General features: G+C 42.1%; 1 protein-coding gene across 4 annotated transcripts in view; it reads right to left on the bottom strand.

The window, feature by feature from the left end:
- MAGI3 (membrane associated guanylate kinase, WW and PDZ domain containing 3) overlaps positions 1-16,972 on the bottom strand; it is a 113,221-nt gene that overhangs the window by 5,027 nt on the left and 91,222 nt on the right. For 2 of the 4 annotated variants that reach the window (XM_077929072.1, XM_077929071.1), the window contains exons 16-21: positions 16,265-16,450; positions 9,284-9,386; positions 7,201-7,303; positions 4,734-4,877; positions 2,559-2,697; positions 1,158-1,246 (exon numbers count right to left, since the gene is read on the bottom strand). In XM_077929072.1, the coding sequence (XP_077785198.1) occupies positions 1,197-1,246; positions 2,559-2,697; positions 4,734-4,877; positions 7,201-7,303; positions 9,284-9,386; positions 16,265-16,450 (725 nt within the window). In that variant the 3' untranslated portion in view covers positions 1,158-1,196. The remainder of the gene's footprint in view (positions 1-1,157; positions 1,247-2,558; positions 2,698-4,733; positions 4,878-7,200; positions 7,304-9,283; positions 9,387-16,264; positions 16,451-16,972) is intronic. The other 2 variants (XM_028734517.2, XM_077929070.1) reach the window with 1 other exon arrangement.

Raw genomic sequence — 16,972 nt, 5'->3', positions numbered from 1 at the left:
CTGCATCAGAACAAGGACAAATATGCCGCTAAGCAATAAGGATGTGTTCTCGACATTTAAAGCCCTTCCAGTTTTAAGCTATGTAAAAACACAACAACTCGTACAATGAAAAACCAACTTATGTCTCTATATGGCAAGACAACAAATTAGGTTTTACAGACTGCAGGTCATGTATTCTTTCGCTAATAACTGTATTTAACAAGTGCTGCATATCCCCCATATGTGCACATCCTTCCCTGCTTTGCAAACCTGATTTCTGTGCTTGCTCAACTCTTTCACTACAACAACAAAAAACTCCAATCTACATTAACTCACTTTCCTGTTAACCACAACACTGCACGGTAGTTAAAACAAGTCTTATTATTCCTTTACATTTCAGGGTAAGAATTTCTCCCACAGGGTCTAGGGAAGTGTATGAATGGGGTTTGCAGAATGGGCTGGAGAGAGAATAAATGAAAGGGACACAAATCTTCAAAATGGTGCTGAGTATGTAGGGCACATTTAATTCAATGTAGCTTATAACAATATTCATAAGCCACCAATTCAAAAAATAATAATTCATGGTGGTATGCAATAAAACCATGAAATCATAAAATACACATTTTTAATAAAAGAAACAAACTGTCCAATGCAGCTTGATTTCAACCTTTCTCAGAGGCAAATACTATAAATGAGTAGAGAGCTTCAACAAAGCATGATGCCTTTAACCAGTTATAGTCTTTGACCCCGAGGAAAGTTGAAACTGAAATGTGCTGAGTATTTCACATCTTTCTTTAGAGTACCCTACATACCTTTGTACTGTTTTGAGGCTTTACCTCTTTTTGTTTGTTTGTATGTGTTTTCATGCTGCCCTCTGCTGTTTTTCTCAAGAGAGAGTAACCACCATAGTGCATGTTACGTAGAACAGTTGGGAAAAATCACTGATTTGGAGGATGTGCTAGGAAGGACAATGATCTCTGCTGACACATGGAAAGGCTTTGGGATTTATTTAGCTGGTAAGACTTGTGAAATGCAAGACTCCTAAAATTTATTCTTCTGCATCAGTGATAGACTACACTTAAGCAATACATGCCAAAAGAAAACTGAAAACAAGGAGAGCGAAAAACTACTGTTTGAAGCAAATAAAAAGAGGTCAATCACAAGACATGCAGATTTACCAAGTCTTTAAGGAAAGACCAAGAAAAGCACTGAAAGCTTTAATGCTGCTCAGGTTTCACGTAGGAGCACAAACTGGAAGGAGCCAAACCTGAGGGAGGAAGAGAAAAAGCCCAGGACTATATACCAAAATCACAGCACACAGCAAAAGACTTCATCAGAAATGTACGATTCACAAGCAGAGTGCAAGAGCTGGCATAGTGAGAATAAAAAGAATCACACTGTTTCTTACTGTCCTGTGTTTGCAAGACCTGCTTGAGTATGCTCCACCAAGGAAGCCTGGTAGTCACAGTGTCTTAAATAAACAGACTCTCAGGTCTCTGTGGTGGCTCTTGTATGTGTGTCTTGAGAGAGAGTGCTGAAAGATGCTGAAGTGTCCCTACCCCCCCTTAGCCACTTTCTCAAGTTCCCGTGTCTGTTTAGAATGTTTGCACCCAAAAGAGATCACCTCAATTTTCTTAGGGTTATTCAGTTAAGGGGCGAAGTCTGTTGCAAACTGCTCCACTCTTGTGGAACGTTACTTTCAGACTAATACAGCTCAATATAACCCGTTGATTGACGTCACTTTCAGAGGCTATTTGGCACAAATTCCTGTAAAGGAATGAAACAAAGGGGTCCACTCATGGGAAAATAGACTGATCTCACAAGATCCTCCGGGGGCTGAGACTTCTGTGTCTTTTATCAGTCCTTCCAAATATAGTACCCAACATGTTTCTTTTTCTCTAGTGCTGCCTTCTCTAACCAGGTAAAGTCCAGAGCTTGTAAGACTACAGTTTTCACGATCCCTGACTACTGGGCTATACTGAAGGGTGCTGGCAGTTGCAGACCATCTGGAAGGCACCACATTGGCTATGCTTGCTCTAGTGCATTTGAACATTATTTACCTTTGACTGAGGGAATTTAATGCCTCTACATTATTCATGTCAATTCCCTCTCTCTGTGTGTCTGCCTGTATCACCTCTGCAAAGACTTCAAGGACTCGTGGGTGTGGATGGCAAAGGACCTACATCACTGTTTCTCTTGGGAGATAGCTGAGGGTTGGGTGAGGAGGGAGAACAATGCCTGGGCCTTGGGGATATACCTCATTTTCCTCTAAGTGATACAGGAAGACAAGGAAGAAAAAGAGCATACAGTCAGCACAGAAGGAGCGGGAAATGGGGAAGATTATTTCTAGGCAACTAGCTGACTCTGGCAAACAAAGCTCTCATGAAACTCTGATCTGCCTTCAGGTATGAAAGCAGATATAGATGTAAGTCTGCTTGACCTTGTCTCTGGAGAAGATAGCAGAGTTAATGCTCTTCTAACACTGAAGAACAGCAGCATCTGCAACATACAGAACAGGCTAAGACAGTCACTCCCTCTCATTCATCAGATCCATAAACAGGACAGAAGTACCATATTACCATGATCTGGTATTAAGCCGGTTCCTGGTCGCAAAAGGAGGAGAACTTTATTTCCTCCAGACTGAATCAATTCAATGGCTCGGGTATGGGTGATTCCTTGGGTTGGCTCCCCATTGATCTCAACAATCTGGTCCCCAACCTGAGGAAAGAAAAGCATCCATATGAAACACAAAGGGCACTTCAAATTCTTGCCTTATACATAAGCAAATCCTGTTTTGTCGCATATTCAATTCAAAGTGGCTAACAATATTCATACTGTTATAAAATCTGCTGAACTCACAGCACCACCCATGAATAACATCCCAATTATCACCTGGAATTCCAGGTACTGACCTGCTCTCTAGATAACTTCAAAACAGCTTTACATTCTGTGAGCTGGCACCTACATATGACTGCTGAAGGACAATGCTAAAAGCCAGCCGTGGAACTGGGGGCGGAGAGAGATGGAAGGGTTGTCATTGAGGTGTGAAATGCAACCCAAGAATTACAAAGTGTATATTGCAGTGTTGTTAACTGACCAGCAGATGGCACTGTTACATACAAGGTGGAGTCATTCCACACAATGCAGGGCTGGATGGAGCCTGATACCTCAGGGAGTAAAAGGGGGAGGGAACAGGTTCCATTTAAGGTGGGGAAGCAGCATCGCATTCTAGTCATTTGGAGCAGTTTCTTGCTTGAAAAATAGAAACAACTCACAGTGCTGTGATAAACTCCCTCTAGATATTTACTGTGTGGTTGAAAAGACATTTTGAAGGAGAAAGAGTTCATTTCAGTGAGAACATTCATTTAGGAAAGAAGATCTACATTGGCAGGAAAAAGCAGGGGACAGCTCTTGAGGCTCCGATTTGTAACTGGTTTCAAGTTTGATTAGCTTATGTGTATTTTGTCCAATTACAGGCAAATTCATCACTCCCTTAGACTTCTGCAATAAAAAGTGTGGAAGCAATGCTTTAACAGCCATATACCACAAGCAGCACAGCTCCATCTAGGTTCCTATAAACAAAATATACCGTGAGCCACTAGAAACATCCTTGCAGATATAATTTTATGGTTTGCAAATTGATTCTAAAATGAAAAGTGGTATACTGCAGTAATAAAATTTACATCATTAAATTCGTTTATAGCATACATCTCAGTGAACACTGTAGAGTCTTGAGAAAGAGTCTGTTCAAAACTGCAACCAGCAGGGAAGAACTGTAAACAAAGTTTTCATTTTTCTCAGTGTTACCAGGTGACCAATGAGATTACTCTGGGCAGATGGGCTTACATAAAATGGAAAGAATTTGTTTTATTTTATTTGTTTAAAAGTATAAAGAAGAGAGTATGATCCAATGAATAGTGTGTTGGAGTTCCAGTGCCCTGGAGCTACTTTCAGAGGCTCCTGATGCACACCTTTTGTTAAAAAATGTATGCCAATATGCTAAGTGGGAATATGCTTGGTAGTAGGAAAGCCATGGCTGTTGAGGTCGAGACTCTTGAAAAAGCAGCACTGACAAAGTCATATAAGAGCTCACTCACCTGCTCATCCTCCAAAATAATATATAGCAACCTCTGTCAACATTGCCCTTCTGTTTGCCACTAATTCATGCATTTGCTCATACGCTTTTGACACCCACTTTGGCATTTGCCAACATAAGCTACTTATTATTTCACGGTAATAGAGGTTATGTCTCCCTTTTCTACTGATTCACCATTAGGTATATTAGTGTCTGGGTGCAACTGTATAAATTCAAAATTAAAGGGGGCGAGAGGAAGGCGGGAAACATGAATATGTGATTCAAGTTTGGGGCTCTAGTAAGGGATACTACTTGAGATGAAGCCCATGGCATATTTCTGGAAAAAACAAGTACACCTTTAGAGCAGGGACAGTAAAAATGGTGGCCTCCAGATGCTCCAGATACCTGGCCAACAACTGGAGGCTGCCACATGGGCTATCTTTGCTGAAGAGTCCCAGCAAATACTCTGGTAACTATTTGGGAGTTGATGCAAACAAGGTAGAGTGGCAATGACAGTACTTACTCTGTATAATAATAATAATAATAATAATAATAATAATAATAATAATAATAATAATAGGGCCTGAAACACCAAGCAAGGTCAGCCAATTTAGTCTTTAAGAATCTTGGGTGATTAAGCCCATCCCCACCCCCCCAAAAACAGCTATTAGATACTCACATGAATTCTCCCATCTTTAATGGCAGGGCCATCTTCAGCAAGCCGAAGAATAAACAACCCCATGTTATACTCCTTTCCTCCACGAAGGCTAAATCCAAAACCTCGAGGACCTCTCTCCAATTCTACAGGATAACATCCAGGGATCTGAGCAGAAAACAAAGAGCAGACTTAGGATCACATTGGAGAGAGACCTTCCTTACTATATTGTTGGCGAAAGCTTCAATTTCTTAAATTCAAAGGATGATCTAAGCAGAAATGAAGTTCACATATCAGGCAACATGTACACACACACACACACACACACACACACACACACACACACACCTTCAGCAATGCACCCAGGAAGAGCTCAGGCAGAAGCTTAAATTTCTTGACTCAGTGAGATCATGAATTTTGGGGTCTCCAACTTCTGTTCTTTACTTCTCCATACAGTGAAGAAACTGGGGAAGAAAGTGAGCCTAAGACAGATCCTGATCTCTCCTCAAGTACAAGCTCAGGGAGAAAAAGTTGACTCAGGCAGATCTTAACATAAGATTGCAAATGCAAAGTGGCTTTCCTAAAGATCATCCTGATTTTTATTTTGACTGAGAGCCAAGCCCCCATATAGGGGCTGCTGCAAAGTGCTTACCCGACTTTGGTCTCCATGCTGCAGATGTAGCATTTAAAAGTGTTTGCCCTGTATATTAGCTGATATGCATGCATATATTTGTGCCAGCATTAGCCATTGACAAGGATATGCAATATAGCTCAATTCTTATTTAGTCATATTGGGTGGAATCCAATGAAGTGCTAAGTGAACAGTCTGTCAGCAGAAGGATTTCTGCTTGTGCAACGGAACATTTCCCCCCTCTCCTCACCCCATATCCCCTACGTATATTCTAGTGTTTCTCCTAATCCTCTGGTGCAGATTTAGTAATTCCTCAACTAATTCTACATGTAGACTCTATTTACTTTAAAACTTACAAGGCCAACATAAGTTCTTCCAAAAAAGGATGCAAACGTGCTCTTTCCCATTTCTTTAGCACCAAAGTCTAGGCCAGAAACTCTGCACAACTCTATGACTCCTCTCCCCCCTTCTGTTACTTTTAGAAGTATGAGGATTTAGTGAGAAAATTATTATGAGTCCCTGGAAATACAACTATTCTAGCTTAACCAGTTAGGGATAAACTGAAGTTGCAGTGACATTTTAAGTTCTTTATCAAAAGTAGCCAAGGCTTCTACCACAGATGTAACCCAGCAAGCTTTACGCAAAGCATAGCACTCCATCCTTAAACAGACTACTAGATCTTCCAATAATATCCCAATTTCCCACTTCATATTGATTCTAGTCAGCTGAAGATTAAATGATTTAAAAAACCCTGCTAGTTTAAGTCCAGGGTTCAGACTGCCTCATGTTGGCTCAAGCTCTACAAAGCTGAGGAACGAAAAGCTAAGGTTGACAGTTTAACATAAATGATGCTGTGCAATGTCACAAATTGTGCTTTCTTACAACTTACCACCCATGCACCTACACTTTTGCTTGTTTTTTTCAGGCCCAAATCCTGATGTGGAGGATGGAGTGCCTAGGACCAGCAAACATGTCCCATGTTGTCCTAGTCCTGTATTGTCTTATGAAGCACCTGAGCCTTACTGTAATGCTAGAGGAATTCTTCTGCAAGTTGTGGTTTATTTTTAAACACTACATTTTGTTAAATGTGGCCATGCATAATTGTGGGATGCACAGCTGCAGGGTGGCTGTTTGTATGTGTTTATGGTGCCCATGGCAGTTTGTCAGGTTTCCAAATATGCCACGAAACCTATGAAGATTGGTGAACTCTGGTACCGTCAGTGTATTGCACTGCTACAGGCACTGCACATGGCAGCCACCAGGTGGCTCCTGAATTCAGAACAATACATTCTATGGGGTCTGCTTCCAAATTAGCCCATCTCCACCCTCAAAACTACCAATAGAGTTCCTGCACTTTAAATATTCCAATCAACTATGTGGAATTATGTTCTGCACAAAATGTGGCTGCTGCCTCTTTTTTCTAAGCTCTAATACATGAAGTACTTGACATTTATAAAGTTAGACGTGATGGTAACATAGAATAACAGAATCGTAGAGTTGGAAGCGACCTCGAGGTTAATCTAGTCCAACCCCTTGCAATGTAGGAATCTCAACTAAAGTATCCATGACAGATGACCATCCAACCTCTGCTTAAGAACCTCCAAGGAAGGAGAGTTCACAATCTACCAAGGGAGTCTGTTCCACTGTTGAACAGTTCTGCCAAAAAGTTCTTGTTAGATTTCCTTGGAGTTCAAAGCAAGGAGTTTCATGAATTTTGCTGCTTTTATAGCGTTTGCAGAATATCCACTGCAGTGACTGTGACACAAAGTCTTACCTATCCCTATATTTGCTATGGGAAGTTTCGGCCTCAAACAATAGATACCAGTTTAACAGAGCTGTTCTCCAGAGAAGAGTTTATACCTGAGATAGTTTGCTCCCTGTGACAGATGAAACACCTTCCGATGACGAGAAGTGCTTGAAACTGTTGCATTGTTCTTTTCCAGTATCAGCTTCTACAGCACTCCTGAAATTAAAGGAAGCAGAGGGATGTTTGTTTATTTATATAAACTGAGGCAACCCAGTCAGATGGGCAGGGTAATAATAATAATAATAATAATAATAATAATAATAATAATAATAATATAATAATAATATAATAATAATAATAATATAATAATAATAATAATAATAATAATAATAATAATAATAATAATAATTCTGGTCAATAACTAAGGTTCTCTGGGCAGCTTGAAACAAAAATGAAAACCATTAGATATAAATACATCTCTCAAGACAGATGGATACCAACAACAACAATTGTGGCCTTCAGTGGCAATGTAATCATGTCCTACATGCCACTGCTGAAATCTGAAATAGCTCTAGATGAAAACTGGAGAGCATCTATGGCGTCATCAGCTGGCAGGACAGCGGCTTTGGCAATACTGATTCTCTGCAGTGCTTTGAAGGGGATGGGGGAGAGTTTTTCCATGCTCTGCCTTTGCTTGCAAAATGCTCCCTTTAAGATCAGAGTGAGATGGGGACTTAGAGCAGGAGGGAGAGGGAGTCTTGCAAAGCCTTTTGAGGGTCTCCCCCTCTTCCCTTTTATGTCCCTAATCTTACACCAGCCTTTAATCTCCACTCATGGGTTGATGAATGGAGATTAAATCCTGCTGCCTACAGTGAGTGATCCTGTTCCCTGCTGAAAACAGGAACACGCAACCAATGTAGGGAGGTGCTGAAACCGAATGGTTCCTGGAAGCCTCCGAGTGGCCATGTTGGAGGCTTCTTAGTGACAATAGTGTTCTGCTTAAGAATCCTAACATACCGTTGTCTTTTTTTATTGCAGCTTTTGCCTGCCTCCTTCTAAATAGAGCCCTGGGGAAGGGAGGAAAGACAACAGAAAAAGCAAAGCCAGAAAGGGGGCAGGGCGCGGGGGGGGGGGGAGGGAGAAGAGGTTTTCTCTAAAATATAAAGTTGGGGGGAGGGAGACTGACAATGATTTTGAACAAAGGGGAGAGTTTGATTCAGAGAAGCAATGTGGGGGGCAGTCTGCAGAGACTGAAGAGGAATAACTGGAAGAAGAAGTTCCATCCTGGGCAGGAAAAGAACTAGAGGAGGTGTCTTGGGTTATATGGCTGACCCAGGAGACTGTCATGAGTTTCCCTGCTTTCCTAGGCATAACCCACCCAATGAAGAAAAACAAGCATGAAGCAACATACATACCATATTTTTCCATGTATCGGATGAGGTTTTTTGACTCAAAAATCACATCAAAATACTGGGGTCATCCAATACACGGATAGTGGCAAGGGGGTGGGGAGCGCCGCGCCGCCAGTCAGCTTGTTGGCAGGAGCGCGGCTTCCCCCAGTGCCGCAGCAAGCGGGGAGTGATCTGGGGGGTGTTTCCTGCCCGCAGGTACATGGGGGGGGGGGAGAAGCTGCTTGTTGGTGGGAACGCAACTTCCCCTAATGCTGCTGCATGCAGTGGGTGCTCTGTTGGTCGTTTCCTGCGTGCGGCGGCACTGGGGGAGGTTGCGCTCCTGGGAGCGCAATCTATGGAGTGTTTCCTGCCTGCAGCTGTGGGGGGGGGAGAGGCTCAACAACTTTGGGCCACCTCCCCTCATTTTCCTAAAATTGAGTCCCCCAAAATAGGGGGGTCTTCTACAAGGGGGTGTCCAATAGACGGAAAAATGTGGTACTTCATATTTTATATAACAGGGCTTGCTTCTCCAGTGCTAATTCATGCCAATTCATTTGGCCCATGATGCTGGGATCTGTGTCTCCTGGAGCAAAAAAGGTTTCCCACCCTTGGTGTAAACATAACCCTCAAGAAACCAAAGGAGAACAAGTCCTCTGCACTGGGACTAGATCAATTCCTGAGTTAAGAAAGCGTCCCAGAAAATTAACTTGTTTTGACCATAGATGGAAAAGACAAAAAGAGTTACTTTCTTGCCTCCCTTTTTTCTAAGGGGCCTAAAAATAAGAAAAGACAAAAGTATTTGTACCTGTCAGTAGGCAAAGAGCTGGCTGGCACTGTTCCCATCGGCCGATGCTGTAGGGCTGGACTCTGCTTGGCAGAGTTTGTTCCTGATGGGGGACCACGATGCTCTGATCAAGACAGAAGAGAGAGATTAGAAGTACCTTGCACATTTCGACAGTATTTAAAAAAGGAAAAAAATATGTCAAATATACTATTTTTGTGGCTTCTGGTTCTGCTCTGCCTTAATGGAGGCAATCCCCACAACAGTGGGAGATTGTTGGCGAAGGGAAAAAAAGAATGATTGAGGGTAATTATCCTTGCAAATTACCCCCAGGGACAGGGAGAACAGGTGTCACTTGCAGTTCATCTTGGTACCTGGCTCTTGTTCCGGCATGGAGGCACTGAGTATAGAAGCCTTTAGCCTGCCGAAAACCCTCCAATGCTGCCATTAGGAAGCAGAGGTTCTCCTGTTAATTAGAGCTTAATTGGACCAAAGTACAGACATGTGCTAGAAGAGATGAGATCACAAACTGTGGAACAAACCAACTGCAAGGACTTTAAGGTTTGAACTTGAGATAAGACTTCATTCGGTGCAAAAGACGGTGCAGGGAGGGAGCCTATGGTTTATTTATTTAAAGTTTTCTTCTCTACATTTATGATTCGGCAACCCTCCTCTGAATGTTAGTCCAAATTATATTTGTACAAGCGAGGTTGGAAGAAATTGGATTATAAATATAGAATATAACATCAAACGGAACTGTCTCTGTAAAAAAAGGAAAGAGGGAGGAAAGCTCTATTTTGCAGAAGGTTTATGATGGAAACTTACAGCTGACTCTTCCCCATCCTTTATTATTTACAAAGTGAACTGAATAACACAAAGAAGACTTGGAATTCAATTTAATTGGAAGTATAATTGCTCATATATCTTCAGTTGGAAGGAAGGATGAAAGGTGTCTGTGAACTGCCAAGGAACTGATAACGTTCTTTATTGAGTTATCTGCAGTTTGACAGACCACTCTTCTTCCCAGGCTGAAAAAATGGTGACAAAAGGTTATTTACAGTCATACCTCGAGTTGCGTTTGCTTCACGTTGCGTTTTTTCAGGTTACGAACATGGCAAACCTGGAAGTGTTTACTTCTGGATTTGCCGCTTTGTGCATGCGCAGGAGCGATCTGCGCACTTCCCTACATGAAAACCCCTGGATGGATCTGCTTGACTATTGGCAGGCTTAAGGACTCTGGAGGGGCTTGTCTGCAAATTTCAACTACTTATGTGAAAAGGAATAAAATAAGTTGCAGCAGTTCTTAAAATTCCGCATTATATTAAATGGAGACAAAATAGGTTCAGTTTTAACAGATCTGATTTGGACATGGATAATGAATCAAAATGGAACTGCAGAGTGGATCCAAAGCAGATCAGGCTGCCTCCAAATGCTACAGACACAAGACTAAATTTTGAATCTTAGCAGAATTGTCTGAATAAGGTCTTACTGGTGCCTCTGCCTCCAACACAGCATACACATTGATTAGATGAGGGGCGGCAAAACCCTCCAAATGTTGTTGGCAAATGCCACAGCATGGCAAATGGCTAGGGATGTTGGGCACTGGAATCCAGCAATATCTGGATTAATTTCCCTGGATTAGATGCTCACAGTAAGCCCAGCCACACTTACAAAAACAAATGCTTTCTGGAACATAAGGCGCCACTCAGAAAGGAACAAAGCATATACTAACAAAACAATCTCCCTCAGTGAAAAACCTTAAAGAACAGATTTTAGCCCAGTATGAACTGGTAAATCTTGGAAGAAGCAAAAAGGCTTGGATAACTTTTAGTCTAATGACACTAGGTGTGCCGAGTTAATGCTTTCCCTCCTTTAACGCAAATTCATTCACATCTGCAATACCTTGTGGTAAGATTAATGGCCTTAACACTATTCCTTAACACAGATTTCTACATTAGGTTCCATTTTCCCAGCCATGCAAGAAAACCCTGTAGAGTTCAGCACAGAATTGCTTGGCCTTATTACTATGAAATGCCTTGAATATCCCCGCCCCCATAAAGACAAATGTCAACATTTTCTCCTGTTTTACACTCAAGAGTTTTAATTAATAAGCACAGGTAGGGAAAAGGCCATCTGTCTGTACTCATTCCCCTCTCCACTGCTCATCCTCTTCCGCCTGCATTTCTACTTTCTACATGACTGGGGCTGACAAGCTTCTGTTTTGAGCAAAATGCTAACATAATGCTTTGTGGAGCATGAAGCACAATTTGTTTTTCTTTAAATTAAAGAGACTACGGGAACAAAAAACAGAGAAAGTTAAAAGTTGGCATTTCTAGATGCTAAAAAGAGTTTAATAGTGGGTTTTCAATTTCTACTTTAGGATGTTTCAACTAATGGAAACAACAGGGAAAAGCAAAGCCAGTAGTAGTTAGTATGCTATGGTGATGCAGGTTCAAAAGCTGTTTTTCTTTCTTTGATTATAGTCCTACTGATCAGTTAATGGATGGAGGTATAGATCATCCTTATGAAACAGAACATAAGAAGAGCCTGCTGTATCAGGCCAATGGGCCATCTGGTTCAGCATCCTGTTCTCACTGTAGCAGGACCCGTGCACAAGTCCACCCTCCTCTCCAGCAATTTATTCCTACTACTGAACCAATTCCTGATCCACAAGGTCCTCTTATTCCATGGCTGCTATGCTTACTTAGGAATCTTTGGTGAACTACCTTGTCAAAAGCGTTTTGAAAACTGAAATACACTATGTCAGGCATCCCCAACCTGCTGCCCTCCAGATGTTTTGGCCTACAACTCCCATGATCCCTAGCTAACAGGACCAGTGGTCAGGGATGATGGGAATTGTAATCCAAAACATCTGGAGGGCCGAAGGTTGGGGATGCTTGTTGGCACTCTCAAAAAACTCTAATAGGTTTGTGATATGGGACTTGCTCTTGCAGAAGCCACACTGGCTCTGCTTCAGCAAGCCTTGTTCTTCTATATGCTTGGTTATTTAATCCTTAACAATACTTTCTGCTAGTGATGTATGGAAGTGAGAGCTGGACCATAAAGAAGGCTGATCGCCGAAGAATTGATGCTTTTGAATTATGGTGCTGGAGGAGACTCTTGAGAGTCCCATGGACTGCAAGAAGATCAAACGCATCCATTCTTAAGGAAATCAGCCCTGAGTGCTCACTGGAAGGACAGATCGTGAAGCTGAGGCTCCAGTACTTTGGCCACCTCATGAGAAGAGAAGACTCCCTGGAGAAGACACTGATGCTGGGAAAGATGGAGGGCACAAGGAGAAGGGGGCGACAGAGGACGAGATGGTTGGATAGTGTTTTTGAGGTTACCAGCAGGAGTTTGACCAAACTGCAGGAGGTAGTGGAGGACAGAGGTGCCTGGCGTGCTCTGGTCCATGGGGTCACGAAGAGTCGGACACGACTAAACGACTAAACAACAACAACAATACTTTCTGCCAGTTTTACCAGGACAGATGTTAATTTAACCTGCCAATAATTTACAGGATCTCCCTGGATTCAGTTTTTAAAATTGGTGTTATGTTGGCTAGTTTGCATTTTTCAGGTATGGAGGCTGATCTTATTTTTGTTGGAAGATCAACCATTTCACAGTTGAGTTCTTTGAGAACTCTCTGGCTGCTGCCATCTGGACCTGGTGACTTGTCAGTTTTTATTTTGTCCATTAGGCCTAAAACTTCATATCTTGTCACAACTATTTGCCTCTGTTCCTCAGATTCCTTTCCTGCAAAGAAAGATGCAAAGAATTCATTCAGCTTCTCTGCAATCTATTTATCCTCCTTTAGCACACATTTGAATCTCTTGACATCCAAAGGTCCAACCACCTCCTTAGACTAGTGTTCAAGAAGTAAAAATCCAGGCGATCAGCGGCTAAACAAAAGCTATTCAGCTTTTTTGGAATTTTTTTGAGCTTTTTTATTTGTGAGATTGCTAGCAGGGCCACCGCCACCTGCCACTGCCAACTGCACTAATCCCCCAACAGGGAAGAGGCAGAGGGCCAGCTCCAAGCACTTGCTGGGCTCTGGTAACCCCAGTCCCAGCTCTTGTCATGAGTCCCTTGCTCTAGCGCTCCCAGCCCTGGCGCTACTCACAGACTTTGGGCTCCAGGTGGCCCAAATGGAGCAGGAAGGGGAAGGAGCAGTGGTGGCGGCTTCCTTAGTGGCTGCTGCCAGCCCAGGCTGGGAAAGAGCCACGCAGGCCTGGTAGTGACGCTGGTAGCATGCGGGCCTCGCACACGTTCACCTCCGGCCAAAGCGAACGCTTCCGCTTCTGGGGCACAGTTTAAAAATAAAATAAAATAAAGCTCCCCACAAACCCAGGCATTTCCTATAAAATGCAACCTCCCCCCCAGATGGGGATGTAGGTCCCCCAAAAGAGGACATGTCTGGGATTTTCGGACATAAGGCAAGCCTACCCTAGACAGTCTGCTATGAATATATTTAAAGAACCTCTTGCCATTGGTCTTAATGTTTTCAGCAATGCATTCCTCATTTTTAATTTTTTTTAGCTTTGTTTGTTTTTTTGTACTCACCACCCCACAAAGGTTTGAGTTCCTTTTTCTTTTCATTTGGACAAAACTTCTATTTTTTGAAAGAAGCCCAATAGCTTCTTCAATTCTGCTCTTTAACCACACTGGCATGAACACTAGCTCCTTCCTCAGTGATGTAGTTGTAACCACCAAATATTTTGTGATCTGGACACTTACACATATTTCAAGTACACCTACCTGAACTCAACTTTATATTAAGCAATTTTCTATAAATCATTAACTTATGTAACCCACAAGAAAGTATCCTCTGAACCATGTAGATGTCCGACCGCCTAGTCTTTATTTTGCAATCAGTTATTTTCTTCTTCTTTATGTATTCCTGGGTCCTCATTTTACCTTTAATTTTATCTGCAAAACTCCAGGGAACAGAAAATTGGGTACATCTCTAAATTTCTGCAGTTGGCTCACTTCTCAAGCATTTAGAGAAAATAGCAAATTGTGGTGGAAAAGATTCAAACCCAAAGACAAACGAGACTACCAGAGTTGTTTTAAACTGTTTTTAATGTTGTATTTTAAATTGTTGTAACCTGCCCTGGGGGCCTTAGGATGAAGGGCAGGAACAATAACAAGAAGAATCTCAATGTCATCTTCACTGAGTAACCATTCTCTCCCCTTTAATATAAAAAAAATGAAATTGGGAGTGGGGGGAAATGTGAAAGCCTTTCCTTGAAAATAATGGATGTTGTAAGTATAAAAGCCTTGACAAGTAGATAAATTATGTCTTTGATATTCTGTCACAAGTCATAACATGTGAAATCAGTGGAATCAATATTGTGGCAGGTTGGTTTTAGGTGATTATTATTCAATATTGTAGAAAGCCATCTTTCTGGCAAAATATCAATAGCAAGTTTAATTACATGCACAGGCAGTAGTCTGGAAAAAAGCATACCAGTAAACTGAGCTAAAGAAGAGCTTCTTTTCAAGTGATTAGATTTTACATATTTATACTGAGCTGTTTTGTAGGGAAAATACTATATGGGGACAATGCAACATCAGCAGATGGGATTTCAGAATAATAAAAAGTCATTTTGTTACTTAGAGGACTAGGTTGTTTTGATGTACAGTATTTTGCATCAGCCTGGCTGGTTTGAAGGGAGAAGTTAGATGTGACAGGAGGAGATTGCCACCCAATCCCTGCAAAGTGAGATGGGGAAAAATTAAAAACACAGCTCTATTCTTACCTCATTCTCTACCCCCTCCCCCAAAGTTGGACTCTATGAAGTAGCCTCTGCTAGAGTGATAAAAGTTACTTGGTGGGGACTGACAGCAGATAGGTGGTTCGTTTTCCCCTCCTACTTACCCATGTAGTACTTTAAAATCTTCCTTGCCCTGATTTTCACTCATTTTGTAAGGACTTGGCTGGGTAAATGAAAACTTTGCCAGATGCAAAGGCAAGTTTCTTTGGTGGGGAAATTTCAAGTGCAAGCGAGCACAACCCATCTAATTTCAAAATGGTGGTGGTGGGGTTAGAGGAGGGCCTTCAATGGAGATAATAAGGTTTGGGAAGACTCATGGGATAGAAAGCTCCAGGCAATCAGTCTCCAAACTGCTAGATGCTTTTTAGGTAATGGTCAAGTCCTTTGCCCCAAAATGGACTGACAACTAGTATGACCATTTAAGAACTGTGACATACGCATGCCACAGATGCTACCTGAGTCTACATGTAATACTGGTCTGGGTAGGAGCACGAAGTGATCACCACCTCCCTGGCCTACACCACCTACAAAAAGCACCTCTGTCTTAGTTGGATTGAGTTGCACTTTGATGACCCTGATCCAGTTCATTACTGACTCTGGACTATGATTCAGTATCTCCACTGTCCCGTCCCATTCTGAAGAAAAGGAGAAAGGGAGCTAGGTGTCACCAGTCTGCTAATGACATCTCAATGCAAATCCCCAAAATACTTAATTGAGCAGCTTCATGCAGATGTTGAACAGCACTGGGGATAATAAAGAACCCTGCAGGACATGTCACAGGGACCATCAGAAGTTCTTTCGTACCACTTTCTGGAATTGACTGTCCAGATAGGAATGAAACCAGTGGAATACATGACCCTTCAATCCCAAACCCATTAAATTCATTCAGATACAGTGGAACCTTGGGTTGTGGTCATAATCCATGATGGAGGCACGTCCGCAACCCGCAGCGTTGACATCCTGAAACGCCGTGTCTGGGCATGCGCGATTTGGTGCTTCTGCACAAGTGTGATTTAGTGCTTCTGCACACGTGGCGAAAACCGGAAGTAGCCTGTTCCAGTACTTCCAGGTTTCCCACAGTCCGCAACCCGAAAACACGTAACCTGAAGCGTCCGTAACATGAGGTATGACTGTAGGTAATACTGAAAGCAGCTGAAAAGATCCAGGTTGTGACCATGTGGCAGCTGAATCTTATTGTATCTAGAAAGTACAACAATAACATTCTTACCTTCTTCAGCAACAACAGTGAGTGTGACAGTGTTCCCTGCATCTTTGATTAACTGCACAATGTTTTCATGTGAGAGGTCTACGATTGACTGGCCATTCACTGCTGAAATTCTATCTCCCACTTTCAGTTTTCCACAGTGATCAGCTGGACTCCCTTCAATGACACGCCCGATTTTATGCGGAATCACTGAAGAATGAACAAAAGTCATATCAATGTCTCTACTACACACTGTTATATGGGCACTGTTATCCATTATCATTTACACAAACCACTGCATGAGCACACAATGCTCAGTCTACGAACCATGAATCTAAAAAGTCTCTACCTTCTGGAAGGATTGGGGTTATAGGCAGTGCTGGATTACCCAAAATGCAGATTAAGCATGTGGTTAGGGAACCAGCAAAGATGGGGCAAAAATGAAAAAGAGAGGGTTGGTTTTGTTGGTGTTGTTTAAATGATATTTGATATTTCAGAAAAAGACAGTTTGTGATGAACTCATTGGTCTAATGAGTGACGAAGTTCATTCAGCTATTGTGGATGAAATAAGTACTGCTGGCTGGTTCTATTTATCTGTCGACTCTACACCTGGTATTTCACCTATTGATCAGTTGTACTAAGGTATGTCTTTCACACAGATGGAAAACCTTCCCCATGTTAAAGGTTGCTTTTAGAAAGGGGTTCAAAAGCTTTCTTAGCTGCAACCATGTC

Source organism: Podarcis muralis, chromosome 5 (assembly GCF_964188315.1).
Source record: "Podarcis muralis chromosome 5, rPodMur119.hap1.1, whole genome shotgun sequence".
Lineage (NCBI taxonomy): Eukaryota > Metazoa > Chordata > Lepidosauria > Squamata > Lacertidae > Podarcis > Podarcis muralis.
Note: the sequence above shows the minus strand (reverse complement) of the source record. Positions and strands in the feature narration are given on the sequence as shown.